Raw genomic sequence first — 18224 nt, 5'->3', positions numbered from 1 at the left:
TCCTATACAGGCATACTGACACAAAACTATAAATAAGGAGGTCATCAGTTATAGTCACTTTGTATTTTATTTATACATATACATACATACATGTATATATATATATATATATATATATATATATATATGTATATATATGTATGTATATATGTGTATATATGTATATATATATACATATATGTGTATATACACGTATATATATGTGTATATATATATACGTATATATATGTGTATATACACGTATATATATGTGTGTATATATATATGTGTGTATATATATATATATATATATATATATATATATATATATATATATATGTTCTTTCAATTTGAAGGATCCCAGATGAGTGACAATGTGCAGGACAAGTGAAGTAGAAGAAATCAATTAAGAGGCAGCAGAGACAGCAGTACATTTAAGCATTTAAGCAACACAATACATGTTTGTTTTTGGCCCACAACCCACCATTTAGTCTGAGATTTGGTCCTCCAAGGCTACAGGTTTGGGCCCCCTTAGTCAAAGGCTGACGTGTGGTTTGGACCAGTGGTGGTCAGCATAGGTTAAAAATGAGAAGCTGCTGGTCTAGATCCTTCACTCATGTGTTCCTTAAGCCCAGTTCAGACTACATGATTTTAGGCGTCGGCGACGTACTGTAGGCGACTTCCCTTCTGCAAATTGGGGTGAGGCACGAACGACCGCCGCGACAAAAGTAATGAGGTGTGAACAGCTCGAAGACAATGGACTGGGAGGTTGCATGCGAAGTCGGCGACAAAAAGTGGACATCTAGCACTACTAGATATCCAGGATGTAAATGGAGCTGCAGCCAGTGAAAGCAGACATGGGAGGTTCCACGAGCCCACACGAAAAGAGCTCCAGCAGCGGGGGGAACCATACGTAGCGAACAACAACAACAAAAACAACGAGAGGCATGGATTCTACAAAGGGTTCGCGATATCTGTGGACACAGGAGGATCTGGATGGCTTGGTCGAGCATTGGCGTGAGCACCCCTGCCTTTATGCTGTCCGCGTTTGTCAAGCCATTCCTTCATCCACACTCTTCTTCTTTTTTTTTGTTTGTTTTTTTCGCTACATAGTAGCGAACAAACGACCTGGAGGGCTGTGTTCTGCCCCGCATCCATGTTTACAATGAAAGGGGCATGCGCTGCGTTCAAGAGTTTCCTGGCCAGCTGGGTAGCCGGCCACGCCTACTGACGGGGAAAATTGTGCAGTCTGAACACTCCCATCCGCCGACAAATCTTGTAGTGTGAACAGCAGCCCGATTAAGTGTGGTGTGAATAGCAGGGCGTGTACAGGGCTGAACAGGGCTTTAGTTGCACCAGAAGAGTGCTAGTCCTAATTCTAATGATCACAATTAATCTTCACACGTATATAAACGCACAATGTTGCCCAAGGCTTCTGTAAAGGAGAGCGGCAACACTAGCCGCCACCAGGACTAAACACAGGAGCAGACTCACCATCAGAGTGTGTGTGTGTGTGTGTGTGTGTGTGTGTGTGTGTGTGTGTGTGTGTGTGTGTGTGTGGTGACATGAAAGTGATGTGATTTGTGAGTGGGACTAAAGAAAACTGCAAAGACATACATCAAACAGCCAACATATCCACTGGGCTATGTGTACTGACAGATGAATCAATCACACAAACTCTGAAGCAATACGCAAGCATATATGAACATACCACCAAAAGCAAGACAAAAGCAGTCCTCTGACTCGTTATATTGAAGAATACATCGCTAGCAATTTATATTTCCTGCTTAGCTTTCTGCAAAGTGGAAACACAAGTCAGGGAGATTGTGTTCGTATTCAGGAACGGTCGTCCTCTGCTACAACACTTGCATGCTCAGACCTTCCCCTTCTTTTTGCCTATGTCGGAGTGAACCGTTTTCCATGATGTAGTGGCAGCAACAGCTGTGTATCAGAATTCTGTTTGGGTACAGGCAGCTGTTAGGTTTGCAGTCCTCTGCGCACGACAATCTCTGAGTTAGCTACCGTAGCTAGGAGCAAACCTACGAGCTGACAGAGACCGATTTTAATGAGGTTCTAGACCGATCCATAAGGCAGGCCTGCCTGGTTCTTTTGGTGAATCATTGAAGATATACAATGAATAAGTAAACAGGTTTCCTTAATCAGGCATGGCGCTGCACCAAATTAAGGGCACCAATACTACATTTACTCATCGGGCCGCCCATGACAATTGTGGAATAAAATAACGGGTTGATCCAGACAGCTCTCCTGTGCTGACACAGTGCAATGGATACATAAGACTAGATCAACAGTGGCAGCCGAGTGTGAATGTGGTGCAGTACTATGATGAATGGACCTCAGGAGAACCGAGTCAGCACTGACGTGACCGTTTAAGTTCTGTCACTGTTCGAATGCATTCCATTATTCAGTTGCATGAATGATGTGAAAAGTACAACCCGTCGACAAACTTAAAACAGACACAGTTCGGTCTCAACCGTGTGGATTTGTTTGTGTCTAAATTAGTTTGTCTAAATCCGAAAAGCAAAGACATTAATATAACATGAGCAGTTTGATAACACGGCTTCATTTCATTCCATTCCATTCCTCTTATTCCTTTCAACTGAATCACAGCCAGTATGGACAGCCACAAATAACTGACTCAAGAAATGTGGCCCTGTGCTTTGTGGGAATGAATAATACGCTGCAGGCTCGAGCAAATGCGAATTGAGTTGCAACATTTCTCAAATCATTTGTTTAATGTCATCTATGAGGTCTACCCCACCCATCTATAGGAGCCTGGACTGGCTGTGCAAAGTTGCAAACTCATAATTAAGGCAGAAAGAGGAAGGAAAAGTTGCTGCTGCATTGTAAGAATTCAATCAGGGAAGTGTGCTGCCTTGCTCAGCAATTTTAGAAAGACGGAGAGGGATTACATCATGCCCAGCAGCCAGCTACCACTGTGTGGGCACTGAGAAGAAGCAGCCATGCGAACTGCCTCAGTATACGAGATATCGTTGCAGTGGTGAGCGTACACACACTAATTTTTACAGTAGAGTTTTTTTTTATGAGCATGCCTGTTGTGAATCTTGACATTTCTTTGGGGAGGTAATTAATAGAAGCAAATATGTGGGTCTCAACATGTCTGTACCAGTTTATTCTTCAACCACCTTTACTGTATGTTTAACATGTGTGTTCTGGATGGTTGAAGATATTCCTCTGTGACTCCTGTATGAAAAGATGTAAGAGAGGTCAACCATAACAGACCTGCCTCTCCAGAGACTAAATAAGACAGAGACAGAGAGAGAGAGAGAACGAGAACGAGAACGAGAACAAAAAGCGAGAGCTGTGCTTCATGTAGTGTCTCTCCTTCCGCGTCTTGTCTTCTGGGTCTTGTGTAGCCCGACAGTACATCAGAGGCCTGACAGATGTGTGCTGTTCAATGTGTAGCGTGCAGGCTTTCATACCAGGCTCTGTCAGGCGCTCATCACTCAGTAGGTAACACTGGGGAAATTAAAAACCTTTATGAAGGCCTGCCTTTACAGCAGGCGAGGCCCGCTATACTGCTCATCGACATAAAGTATTTCACCAGCAGCAACGTGACATGAGGCCCAGGGGACAGCATCAACAGCAATATGATGGAGAGCTCTACTTGAAATCACTTTAATTGTACTACATGCAAATGCTTCAAATAAAAAGAAACCCTGTGAAAAAGCAACTTACAGTCAGTTTTCAAATATTTGATTTCAGTCCAAAATGGCAGGTGCGGTTTCAGGTGCTCTTAATAATTTAACTTTAAAGAGAACTTTTGCTATAAATTTGCAACTTCTTTCAACTTCTAATGGAGTTTTTCCAGTGTGAAACAGATCCAAGTATCCCCCGCTGTCCATATGTTGAATCCAAAAACTGTTCAGAAACTGAGTCAACGAGGGTCCTGGAAAATGGCTGAGACATTCTTCCTCTCATTGGTTTCGATCAACATCAAACTTGCAAGTATTGCATTTGAACATTACTCTTCTGCAAAGTATCCATTACTATAAGAAGAAAGCAAGATGACACGACAGGTGAATTTACCACTTATTTTTATAGAGAAATACGCCATAATTTTTTTCTCACAACACAGTTTTAATATCCGAGCCCCTGTAATCGATATTGTTTCACAGTGTAGAGTGGTAAAACTGTGTCATGACACAAGTGTGCATTAGCTGCTATATTTCAGTATGTTCAGTAACTTCCAGCAACTTCACAAATATTGTTCAAATAAACTGGAATGGGAATTTTGTATCTAATAGTTGAATATGTCTGTTGAGTGATCCACGTAATCCGATGCACAAGTTATGTAGAGTACTGCAGTGTGGATTGAATCGTGAGATCCCCTCAATACTGAGCCCCACAAACACAGAGGACACTGACCGCCACATCTTTTTCATACAGTATTTCCCCAAGAGTAAATGTAGTGGTTGCACTTAATGGATCAGTTAACACCTGGGAAGCACTTGAGGTGTAACCCAGTGCAACATGATTATTAGATGAGGTCCATCCTCCTCACTTGGACAAGTTCCCTTAGCGACAAACATTTCATACAGATCTGCCTTCGAAGAGCATGGAAGAGACAGAAGTGACTCTTTCAGCAAACACATCATCCCGCTACATTCATGCTAAATGACACTAACATGGTTTGTGAGTCATCCGTTGACGCCGAGGTCTTTGTTCCCTTTTCCCTCATCCAGCCTTATCAAGATGATAATGGGTTGGCTCCTCGGCTCCGATAGAGCAGGAAACAGGCTGAGCACACTTTAAAGGTCAATAAGCTGCTAGACTCCCACACATTAGAGAGGGAAAGAATGGTGAAAGGAGGCACAGAACACAAGGGAGAGTGTTTTTCAGAGCTTTGCACATTAATGGATGATGACAGGAGAGCTGCACATCAGACACGGTATGAAACATCTCATGTAAGCAGACAGAGGAGATTAGTGCAATTCACTACAGGAATGAGGCTAATGAAGATATGTGACTTATCCATTCCACACAATATATGCGCGCGCACACACACACACAAACTCTAATATTTTTCTTTTATACCTCAATGAATGACACTTCTACTCCAGCTGCATATCTTTACGTGTACAAGCCTGAAGGCAGCAAGATAAGGACCCCCCTGTGCAATGCAGCTCCATGCATGAATTACTATTACCCCCCCAAACCCAAGTTACCATGGCAGCAAGCCACTATACATTGTAATTAGCTGCCGAAATCCCCAAGGCTAGGACTGGCTGGATTCAACCCACTGCTTCCACAGATTAGGACAACCACTGTTGTACATGTGAGGCCCCGAGTTGTGTCACTGTGTCAAACACACACACACACACACACACACACACACACACACACACACACACACACACACACACACACACACACACACACACACACACACAAAAGGTCTCATTCAAGTGCACACACACCCAAGAGCACACATACAAAGAGCCTGGCAGTGTTTTACTCCCATTGACTCCATCCCACCTTGCACCTCCCTCCTGGTATGTGCAAGCAAGTATAACTGGACTACAGAACTAATAACTGCCAACACACACACACACACACACACACACACACACACACACACACACACACACACACACACACACACACACACACACACACACACACACAGTACTGAGGAGCAGCTTGACTGTGTTCGCATCTCCATCTCAGCTGCTGCTGTAGCCTCTGCATTAGTTTGTGGGCATGTGCTAATGGAAAGACTTGCAGTGAAACTAAAGAGCTACAGTGAGTGAAGCTATTACAATGGGAGCATGTGTCGGTGGCCTTCAGGGCAAACCTAGCAATGATTGTAGTGTCTATTTATTACACTCCCTAGCCCAATTAGGAGAAAGGGATGCAGATTAGAAGCAGTGAGTTTGATACACTTTAGCTGTTGCAGTCAGAGGAGGACGCCTTGGGCTCCGGTGCTGACATTTTGACTCATGTCACCATCAAGGTTACTGAGAATGAAAGGTGGAACTGCTGATGTCGAAAAGTATGAGTAAAAGTGAGTTGGTGACAAAGACTAAATTTATCTGTAAACGAATGAGGCAGGAAGATAAAATCCAAGCAGGCAGTGTGTACAAAATACACAAAATACACCAAACTTTCTGCTGGATTTAACTCCTTACAGGAACATTTTGAACAATGGCTGAGAGATGTGTTGACTACGGTTTGCACAGTGCCTTTAATAAATCTCTGACAAGTTACTGCTGTGGGAATTGGTGTCATTTCTCAAAGAGATAAAAAGTTACAAAACTAGAAGGGTACTATGGAGTCATGCCTCCGTCAAGGCCGCTGAGGGGGGGGGGGGGGGGGGGGGGGAGTCATTTTCACTGTAAGTGAAACTGATCTTCCTTGGCCTGTTGTGCTCCAGCCCTTCAACTAGGTTTCAGAAAACTGCCACGATTTTCGCTACAAGACAAACAGATACCAGCGGAAATCTGGGCAATTATTTGAATTTCAATTGGGATTTCGGCTTCCCTCAATCATGAAGACAAAATAATCTAAATAAAATGATGACTGTGCCTCATGCTGTGGCATGTCCCGCTTTGCCTGGTGTTCTAAATGAGGAGCATCCTACTTCCCAGCCAGCAGTGCGCTCCGCTTCTCCTCCGAAGCCCAAACGGCTTCAGTATGGACTCGTGCCTCGAGAGAGGAGGAGGCACGATGGGTTTCTGCTGCTCGAGACGATGATTCAATCATCTGGAAAACTTTGCAACGTACTTAAACAGTGAGTTACAGGTTCATGGCTGCACCACACATAAAGATGACTGATGACATTACCAAGCTGAGCTTTGCTTCTTTTCTTGTCCCGTTCACACTTTTAACACATGAAAATGTGTTTCCTGTGACCGCTTATGATCTGATCTATTTCCCTGATGTCTGTGCAAATTAACACGCACATGAACTGAATTTGTAGTCTTTAATCAGCTTATTTACCAATGACAATTTATATTTCATGCAAGAGACAAAACATACGTAGGTTGCTCAAATTGTGACGAAACATAGTGGTACCATGTCATCTTTATGATATTTGCTGTACAACTAATGACTTGTTTTGGATAAACTGGTGTGTGTGTGTGTGTGTGTGTGTGTGTGTGTGTGTGTGTGTGTGTGTGTGTGTGTGAGAGAGAGAGAGAGAGAGAGAGCGAGTGAGAGAGAGAGAGAAAGGGAGAGGGGGGAGGAAGAGAGAGATCAGATGACTTTTAACAAGAGCAAGCAGTGATAGTTTCCATATCTGCTGTGTCCTGCATTAATACAAGTGGTGTTCTGAGAATATAAATCTAATTAAATAATCCTTACTTGTCCTAATATCCACTATCCCATCTCTACTTTGTGACATCATCTGGGTGTCAGATAGAGAAATTCTTGATTTGTTTGAAGTCTTGCCAAACAAGCCACTGGTGGTACTCTTGTCTGTGACCACGCCGGATTATGGGCTTGAGCTCATCGAGAAGTTCATGCAGGATCTTGTTAGGATCCTGGTTAAGAAGAAGGAGCTGACCCTTGAGGGAATTACACCAGTTTTAAATCAATCTGGAGAAAGAGAAGCGGACACTGGACACCCTGTGTGACCTTAATGAGTCATTCACCATGACACAGACTATAAACTTCACCAACACTCGCAGAAAAGTCGAGTGGCCGACTGAGCAGATGGAGGCCAGGGAGTTTACCGTTTCTGCCCTCTATGCAGAGGTGAGTCAGAGCCAGAGGGACCTGACCATGAGGGAGCTCCATTCAGGCTCCAGGAGAGGCCTCATTTCCACCCACGTTCTGGCTTGAGGGATTAATGTGGAACATGTGACACTGGTCATCAACTGTGACCTGCCGACCAACAGAGAGTTTGGTCGAAGTGGTCGTTTTTGGCCAGGGAGCAGCTATCACCACTGATCAAGAATAGCAGGCGATCCCTGAAGGACGCTGTGACCCTCGACAACACGACCATCGAAGAGATGCCCATGAATGTGATGGGTCTTGTTAAGAAGAATCTACACATCCGTCATCAACCCATCATTGAAGGAAACAAACGGTCTTTCAATGATTGTCCCTGAACAAACAGAAAGAGTAAATCCCTTTGTCTCTACAGAGTTTTCGATGACAGAAGAATCATAATTCCCTGTAAAATCATGACCGACTTCACACTTGCATCCTCAAAATAATCACAATTTCTTCGGCTACGGTTTCCATATTTCAAGCAAAAAAATTTGTATGGAAAAACAGCACTTAGAACCTCTCATCCAACTCTCATGAGGGTCAATTAAAGAGAGGACTCTTCCTCAGTAGTTCAACGTATTCACAGTACAGAGCTTGTTGGACAAATATTTGGATGGTGGAGGGGGGAAAAAATCATAAAAGTCATACAAATGTTTGACACACAGTTTGTTCAACAAGCTCTTCTTCCCAAATGAACACCGGGAGCAAATTCTAATGTTAGAGGTCCAAACTAACAATGTGCTACAAACAAACTACACCACAGACATGGGACTTTAGGTCGCCGCAACTAGATTTGTGATTCTTCAGGTTTTGGTGTGATGACATTTAATTTGCATTACCATCTCTCTAATCCCATTAAACTATTTGTTAGCAATTGCTGTTTTTGAGAAGGCACATTGAAGTCTTTCAAATTCATAAGAGTGGTATTTACCGATATATTCTATGTAGAACAAAACAGTACAGTATCTTAACATTTTCAGGCATTTAACCAAAAACCTACTCAAAAATCACATTCACCTAGAGATGAGGGAACCGGATATGCAACAATACCAACTCATTTGGGGATTGTGGGACTCATTCCTGCTCCGTTCCACTGAAACACAAAACTGGAATAACAGCACACATCTAGTTGATGCCTAATTTTGCTGACAGAGACTAAATCTCACCCTAACCATGACCATTCCCATTAACCTTAGAGTGGTGAGCACAGGTGGAGACAAATATGTGCTTGAGGGAAAGTATCCACGTGACAATAAATTACAGTTATAGGTCTGGCAAGCTGTAAAAACTAGCAGTTTCTTGTTTAACATTACTCCTTGGTAAGTGCAGACTCTACAGACAAAGAGTCTGACCTCAGTGGGCTTTGGTTTTTTTACAAGTTTATTTTAAGAGTTTTCTATTGAACGAGACATTGGAAAGAGTGACGGGAAGAGAGATAAGACTGAATCAGGAGTTGCAGCAGGATGCCTGATAAACAGAGGGCACTCTAGATCACAAGGCCATCTGGTATGAGAACTGAACACACACACACACACACACACGTCTTGTGGATATCACACCATCAATTGTGGTCAATGGGCGAAGGCTGTGGTTAATTGTTTGCTGAAATGGACAGTGACGCTGCCAGTGATGTCACAATTAAAATGTCCCCATCCTTCCAGTGTTCTTTCACATCTTTGTTCCATTTCTACCTGCCTGGATGGTTCTTTGCTTCTGCTCTCGCTCCCACTGCCAAAGGAACAACTAGGTTGAAATGTGAGTACTTTTGACCCCAGCAGATAGATGACCTACTGAGAAGAGAAGGCCAAGGCTTACTGGGGCCATCCATCTTTAATGACACACACACACACACACACACACACACACACACACACACACACACACACACACACACACACACACACAGCCAGAGTAAACTGTGTTCCTGCAGGTTTAATGGATTCTGTTTGCTGTAAATATGCAAGTAAATAGTCAGATGTAAGAAGTTGATTTAGGAATGTGATATGAAACCTGAGGTGATGTACAGTCTGACCTGTGTGTGTGTGTGTGTGTGTGTGTGTGTGTGTGTGTGTGTGTGTGTGTGTGTGTTTTCACCTGAGTCGGCCTGGTTGGCTGGTTGTTGCTGGAGCGCGTCCATCAGCCCTCTCAACTCATAATGGCCTCATCTCTCTCTCCTCCCCTCTTTTTTTCCTCGTCTCTTCTCTTCCGCTCGACTACCCTGAATGCTTAATCATGGCCGCTGCCTTCCGGGAGCATGTAAACACGCCGGCCGTGCCATTGGCCGGGACGATGTTGTTACTATGTACCGATTGGCTGAGGGGAGCAGGGCATGGATGGCAAAAGGAGAAGGGGTTGGTGGTTACTATTATGACCCCTTGAGGATGGCTGCCATCCATAGTAACATACCAGACACACACACACACACACACACACACACACACAGAGCTCCATCCCCTCAGGACATGGCGAAGGTCCCCACAGACTTGCAGAACACAAACACACACAGACATATGACACACCCTCTAACATCAAGCACACAACAAAGGATTTCTAGAGTTGCACCCACGTGACGATGGAGAAAGATTTGGAATTAAAAGAATAATCAAGCTCATGCTACTGTTAGGGGCCTTAAAGCCAGATAACAGTCGATCAAAACCGGTGATTCTAGCGATAAACACAAAAAGGCATCTAAACTCGGTTGCAGTTGCCATAATTCTTTCCTTTCTTTGCAGAACACAGGCTCTCCTAATCCTGGGTGCTGCCTAGCAAAAGCCCTCTCTGCATCTAAACATTTCTAGTATTTGTATCACAATCAGGGGTCAACTGAATATGTGTAGACCTCTGCAATAAGGAGAAGGCAGAGTCTAAAGGTGAAAGACGCTCTGACCAGGTGGCGAGCAAAGAGTAGCTAATAACTGGCTTGTGACTGCTTCCTGTGGAAGTTTTTTTTTCCAAACATCTCAATTTTTTTTTATAAAAAAGATTAAAAGAGAAAACTGCAACTTCCTCAAAGAAATTTTAAAGCAGACGATGTATGAAATACGTACATGTGCAGCAATACAGAGACGAGAACAGACAAAAAGCAGAAACTGGTAGTGAAATCAGTTAACCTTCTTTATCTCCCTCCATTTGCAAGTCATTATGTTCCAGAAAGTTGTAAAAGAAAAAAAAAACACTCCAATTTCACCCAAACTTATCAAGCTTACTCTTTGTAAAGTAGCTGGACTTTTGGAGCGCGAGGTAAGAACTCATCCTGTTCAATCGCTGAGAGATAACAATGACTGTTTGAGTCTTCCACGGGCAGGCGATACATCATTTAGCCTCCAGGAAACACTCGCTGAGCTTGATATACAAGATTGATTCGGACTGTAATAGTTAAATGCTGGACATAAATCATCATAAAGAAAAAAAAAAATCAATGCAGGCCTTGGCTTACGGGTATGTCTCTACCATCTCTACACATTTTTCCATCAAGGAACAGCTGTTGGTTATTTTGTTGGGTGTTCTTTCCGTGTCGTAGCAAATCATCATCGGATCAGTGAGAGTGTATCGAGATTCATACTGGGTGGGATGCACACACACCAACCTAATACTGAGTTAAACATTGAGTCTTTATTTGGGATATTTTTGGATATTTTCCACAACTTAACCTCAGGAATACATACTGACTTTCCTGTACCTTGTTTGTTGTTTGTTGTGTGTGTGTGTGTGTGTGTGTGTGTGTGTGTGTGTGTGTGTGTGTGTGTGTGTGTGTGTGTGTATGGGAGGGCTACAACAACACACTGAGACGAGCCAAAAGCGCCATCTATTATTCACAAGGTTGTCATTGAATTAACCCAGGCAGCCTTCATACAAAGGAGAACCACCCCAGCAGGGAAGTGGATGAACGGGCAGCTACAGTCGTGCCAAATCCTTCCGTCACTCTTTCCAGCTCAACTCAGTCACTCATAGTTGCTTCCGTATCATGTTTGAATGAGGCCGTCTACATGACAGCTGCACTGTAATTGTCAATGTAAGAGTTTTAGTTTCCATCGCCAATTATGATAAAAGACTGCAAATACGTTCATGTAAAACTCAAGCCATGTTCCCAGACGTTCCACTGACTCTGATTTCATTATTGACACATGGGCTTGTTTGCTTTGTTTGACATACTGTCGCTAACTTTTATTAATTCTTGGACAGTCTTTGTAAAAATATTCTGTCTGGCTGTTAAGATGGAGATTTCAATTTCAGGCCTTCATAATTTTCACAGTGATGACAAAGTGGTGTAGCTGGCCATCTTGTTTGTAAAATGTGTCTGTGACGCGTTCCTCGACCACTGCAATACTCTCTTAGTATCACAACTATATCACTGCTACTGACATGTGTGACAAAATATGTAGATGTCCTCTAGTGGGTAAAAATCTGGTATTCAAAGTCACCGTTTTGATTGAGGTATTCATCCTAACTATTATTCAAGCAGAGGCCAACGTTACAGCTAACACAGCTGGGTGAGCACGACTCAACCTAAGGCTAAACGGAGACAGTGCCCTCTGCTGGAGGGTTACAGACTCAGTCGTTGTCATTGAGATTGACAAATGCTGGTGTTTTTGGAGAACGTTTTACTTTTCTTTGAGGACATTGCGTCCCAGAGTGAGACTGCGCGGGCTGGTCGTTGCCCTGGAGCCGTACGCTATGTGTCGTGAAGACTGTGTGTTCACCTGGGTAACTGAACATACTTCAGAAAACCACAATACCTGTCAACCACGGCAATCTCTAAGTGGCATCAAGAAGTAGATAAGGTACCAAGATGTTAACACGGTGCCAACAGTACAAGTTCGGCTGCTGCAGCCTGGTGACTTTTATTTGTCTCTCTAAATTTACGATTCATCATTTGCTTTGGCAATGAGATTATTGTCTTGGTAACTGCTGAGTCTTGGATTGTGTGGGCAGGGTGTGTGTTCAGTGGATGATCTCGCCACAGCGCTTAAATATTATCTGTGTTACAGTGAAAATGTCTTGGATGGGCAAGTATCTGTTGATAAAGGTTATTCTGGGTCATGTGGAATCAGAGCATCAGTTTCATTGTTTCCTTTCTCTCATAACTCTGAGCGTTCAGACCTCCCTCGGCAGCATCAGACAAACTGTTTCCTGGCTGTTTCAGGGACGAGAAGCCGATTACATAAGAATGAGCCCCCTCCAACGGGAGCGAGAACACAAAGCAGAAAAACATGGCATGGTAGAGGCAGTTGAGACGAGGGTATTACATAAAAACACAGCTCTAGGCTGACGAGGATGATTTCTCCCTCTCTGTGTGACGATATGTATGAATGTCTGTTTCTATAGCTACTGTGAAGAGAGGAGAAGGACCTGCTTCGCCTAGTAATCGGGACCATGGAAGAGCTTGGAACAGTGGGAGGGCAGAGGTACAAGACCGGACATGTAACTCAGATTTAATTATACAGTTTCACTGCTACCGAACAAAACCTTGTTCTCATTGGGGGACAATTATGCTTATAGTTCTATCAATATTTTAATCGATGTAAGTTAGCATGGAGAGGCAGTTACACTGTGTACCTCCAGTGCTGTAAAGCAACATCAAGTCCACTTTTACTCTTGTAACGGCTGCAGGCTGATTTTAAGGTGCACATTTTAACAAAAGGTGTGAAGTCTCTCCCACAGCCGTAGAGATCTGAAACTCAGTGGCGATCCACAAAGAAAGGGTTCTCATTTCCCAGTCATGCAACCTCTATATGATTCGTGCATAATGGTCCTGCTCTCTTTGAATAGAATAAAATTTCAAGCAACAGTAAAAATGTGGGATCCAAACAGTGAACCAGGGCTTTCAAGGCCGACATCTGTTCTTCCCGGCGGTCATGCCACAATCGACATATTTGGAAACACTACCAGAACACATTGATCTGAACTCGTTTCTGCTGGCATCCAGGCTAAAGCCTGTGGCTCAAACAGACAGAGATTGAGAGGAAGAGGTGGGAGGTTTGGTCAAAATAGATTTTGCAGAGTGATAAATGAGTAATCCCTAGTTGTATCAAACTCCTCGACAACACTCTGTTGGGAAGCTATCCAGGATCACTTTGCTGTGCCTCTGTGTGCTGAAGCAGACAATGTGACAGCCAAGTAACTACTAACATTAAACACTTAGAGACAGAACTGGGACTGGGTCAAAGGCAGCAAGGAGCAGCTAGCCAGCAGTGATGCTGGCCCCATCCATTAAAGATTATGTGCCGCTGAGACGTTTGCGACGGCCTCAGCACAAGAACACCCACAATTACTGGAATCTTTTCACATCTGTTGCAGTTCCATTTATCTGTAATGAGGCAGTTGGGAGGTCTGAGACGGAACCTCCCATACCCAGGAGAACTCATAACACCTGACACATAAAATCAATGTAGCATTTATGCAAAGGTCCAACAGCAGCCGGTTTTCTTTAAATACAAGCGCTGACAATATGACAAATAGCCTGTTAGAGAGCATGTTTGCATCACCTGATAGGTAGACTTCAACATCTAAAAGGGGTCACGTTATTTATGTCAACACACTGTTACACACACACACACATATAATTACATATATATATGTGTGTGTGTGTGTGTGTGTGTTTGTCTGATGTGCCGACTAACACACAAACAATGATTTTGATGTGGCTAGCTCGTCCTGTAGTCTTGTGATTGAAGAAACCATTCAGATTTGATGCCCTTTAACGCATCACAAAGGCTGTCATTTAAACCGTAACCCCCTCCTGCAGCTTTCTTAAATGCATGCTCAAATAACAAGGGTGTTTTTGTTTCAGGCCGTCTTGGGAGGTGAACTCTTCCATCCAGGTGAACAGTTAATGTTAATGGGTATGATGTTTCTGACACTCTTGAGTGGCCAGTCACAACAGCGGGGGCTTTTTCTGAGGTGTCAAAGGAGTCTCAACAGCCTGTTTCTGACACAGTGAAGAAAGTACAAAAAAAAAGAGCTTGCAGAGCTTTAACTGAGGACTTTTTGTCCAGAAATACACATTAAAGTTGGTAAATACACAAGAATGAAAATACTCAGCTGGGAAAGGGGCATAATATGACCTGTTTAAATGCTTGTTTGTACCTCATCAACTCCAACAAGAATTCCAACGCTTCCCCAAAACTCTCTGACTTCAGAGACTAGTGTGGGAACAGCCAGAGGAAGATCCAGGTAGGGATGAATGTTGAACAAAACTTAGAATTCATACTGTTTTTATTTTTACATAAAACAGAGAATATGATTGAAAAACTGTTTATTTTTTTGATACATTTGTTGCTTTCGTCCCAAAAAAAAAAATTGCAGCTCCTGCATTTTTGGATATTTCTCATGGCCGCATTGCGATAATATTTCAATTAATTGCGCAACCCTATTTTTAAAGAGACTTCTGAATGATGTTTTCACCACAAAATTGATGCTGGTGTACAGTTTATGATTGAAGCGGGCGAGCTGGATGACATCAGGATACAGGATAGATTACATCTCCCCAGAAACGTGTTCTGTATTACTTACTGTCAGCAGAAAGTAAAAAGTATACAGCACACATTAACCATTTATATACTGGTAAATGGTGAAGCTTACATGAAGTCGCACATGGCTCTGAACTGAAGTGTTCCCTCACACTCTGGCAGGCTGATGGGGAGGTTGTTTGCTTTTTCACAGGGCTACACATGAATCCAAGCTTTCCACACCGTGACTGGGATTAGAGGAAATCAGTCCGGCATACGTGCGTGCCCGTCTCTACATGTGCACGTGCCACCTCTTCTCTGCCGTGCCAAAATGCCCATTTTCTTTCTCTTACATAATCTAGCTTTCCTTTGATGCTGCTTTGGCATCACGTGGCGCTGAAACCCGCCGGAGAAGGGTCTGGCTAATTCTCTGAGGGTTACAGCGGAGGCTGCCAGTCCGACATCGCACACCGTCTGTCACTCAGGCTGTGAAGGGAAGAGTTTTTAAATAACTACATGTGAGAGATGTGTATCAGAAATGTTACGCTGTGTGCGCATGGATTATTCTTCAACTCTAAATCTGTGTCGGCCCTCAGAATCCTGTGTCGGACAGACTCTGCTTGAATGTTCTTACAGTACCTGTGAAATTTTCTTGTTGGAAATAAATTCTTCAAATATTTAGGAAAAATGTGACACATGACATGACATACTAATTTACTGATGTATACGTTTGTTTGAATACATATGGTGGGAAGTGTCCTAAGATATCACTAAATTATTTTGAAGTTGCCGATAAATCTTTGTGAGTATTAATACTCAAACACACAGTAGTTTGCAAAGTAGGCGAAGATGCGAAGTGAATTTGGGTCAGTGACTGGGGTTGGTGATGGCACCAGCAGACAGACAGTACCTAAAAGCCTAAGGCTGATCACACATACAGTAGAAGGCAGCAGCCTTTTTCCTGTCCGAGACGCCAGAGGACAATACTGACCACCATTTACAAACTAACATCAGTGTATATTTGGTGCAAAGTAGGCCAGAATAATCTGTAAACAATTCAGATGCACAGTGCAAATTTCTTTCAAAGTAGCTGCAAAAGACTGCACTGCAGCAAAAAGAGAGCTAAAACAATGTAAACACGAATAGATAGGCTCGTAAGAGGTAAATCCACCACCAATGGGCTGTAAATCAGCACTGAAAACTACTAGTGATTTAAAAAAAAAAGACAAAAGTAGCGAGTACAGTATAAGAGCACAAACAACAGGGTTTGTTGAGGAATTTCTTAAACACACACATACACACACACACAAGCACACACACACACAAGCACATGCACACACATGCGTGCACACATTAATAGCCATCGGGGAGTTTACCACTTACGCTGCTGACTGGACAAATGGGGCAGAGAATGACGGATGAGAGGTCTGATCTCGTCCTTTTCTTTGAGTGTGTATGCATGTTTTGTGTAGTTAAAGGGACGCGAGTGTGTAGCGTACCTCCGTGTGCCTTCACTTAAACATGTGCCGATTTGATGGGTTTTCTTCATGTGTATTGTGTTTGTGCTTTGAGAAGAGCAGTGGAACAGAAATGCTGACCTGAGCAATTGAGGCCAAAAACACGGAGCTGATCTAAAAGACTTCATCGTCTTGTGGGACCGAAGGCAGCGGCGGCTTGAGTATCCACTTCCACTTTACACAGCAGCTTAAGGATGTGTGGTCATGGCTTAAAATTGAGCCATTAACATAGTTTCAGTGGCCAAAGAGAAAGGATGCAATTACCGCCTTGTGTTTAGGAAATCCACAAGCAGCTTCGGTACAAGTGTGTAGGGTGTGTCGTTACACACCATTTGAAACCCAGTGTGAGTCATCCTCCACAGATAGGGTTAGCGTATGTCGCCAGAGTGAGCTGGTGAATGTTTCAGGGTCACAGTGGCAGTACTAACAGTAGTGCTCAAACCAAAGTGGTATTATTTTGAGCCAAGAGAGGGTGACTGTGTGACAATTTACTTACACAATACACATAAAAAAAAAGACAGAGAATGGGATTGGGATAAAGGGGAACTGAAGAGCACAAGGATGATGAAATGACAGGTGCATAAAAGGATCGTGCCCCTTTCTCTGAGAAGAGCTCACAGGAAAGGCTGGACCGAGGCTGTTGTGATGTTAATGGCCGGGCTTCTATTGTACTCGACATCCCACCTCTCGCAGAATGTAAAATGTGTCGACACACTTTACTGTTAAGTGTTGCTTCTTCTGTTCACAGCAACAACAGAACAAAATTAACAACATTAAAGTAGTACACTGACTAAAAATACCAGCACTAATGATTGAGCACAGAGTCATCTTGACCTGATCCACATTTGAAAGCAGACTAATGTATAGGTTACCGGTAAGTGTTGTGCTGTTGTTCATGAATTAATGCAAAACTTCTGATATTGAAAGGGAGCACTTTGATATCTTAGCATATACGCTAATTCATGCTTTTAACAAAACAAGATTGATTCTTTACATTCTTGTGTCTTTACAGTAAACACAAAGCTAAAACATGCAGGAAATTAGCACATTTTAGAATAAATGGCTGGAAGTGTAGGGATAAAAAAAAAAAAAACTAGCTTGGGAGTCACTCCACCATGAAATATTGCGGCACATAACCTCCGCATGAAACAAATAACATGATGTTTTTAACTTTTTTCATTTGAATTAAACAAACACATTGACAAGTGAGCTTCTAAATTGAGCCTAGCTGTTTCCACAGTCTTTACGCTAAGCTAACAGCCTGCTAACTCAAGAGAAAATGTTGTTGGTCATGCGCTGTCCACAGTGATTCTGTCTTAATTTTAGGGTCAAGAAATTTTCGAGTCAACTGTGGATTTGTTGCAGAGAAGAAAATGCAAAAGAGGTGTAATTCAAACAAATAAAATAGGCTGAGTCATGCTACCGAAGGATGGCGGTATAAACAGTGGTATGCATGGCTATAACAGCAGGCTAATAGCTAGCTGCGATTACCTTCAGCTGGACAAGTTGTAGTTGTTCTTAAATT

The 18224-nt window shown here is 42.9% G+C and overlaps 1 protein-coding gene across 4 annotated transcripts in view; it reads right to left on the bottom strand.

Annotated features, from left to right (window-relative positions):
• Positions 1–18224, bottom strand: part of abr (ABR activator of RhoGEF and GTPase) — a 128439-nt gene that overhangs the window by 87125 nt on the left and 23090 nt on the right. Inside the window, exon 1 of one of the 4 annotated variants that reach the window (XM_086225701.1) lies at positions 9829–9938. The exons of the other annotated variants lie outside the window; for them this stretch is intronic. Within the exon in view, the coding sequence (XP_086081827.1) occupies positions 9829–9871 (43 nt within the window). The 5' untranslated portion in view covers positions 9872–9938. Of the gene's footprint in view, positions 1–9828; positions 9939–18224 lie in introns of those variants that run through there. 4 annotated transcript variants of the gene reach the window in all.

The sequence above is a fragment of the Aulostomus chinensis genome, chromosome 15, assembly GCF_037954235.1.
Source record: "Aulostomus chinensis isolate RoL2024-O1b breed Wild chromosome 15, RoL_Achi_v1.0, whole genome shotgun sequence".
Taxonomy (NCBI): Eukaryota; Metazoa; Chordata; class Actinopteri; order Syngnathiformes; family Aulostomidae; genus Aulostomus; species Aulostomus chinensis.
This window is presented reverse-complemented; position numbering and strand designations above follow the sequence as displayed.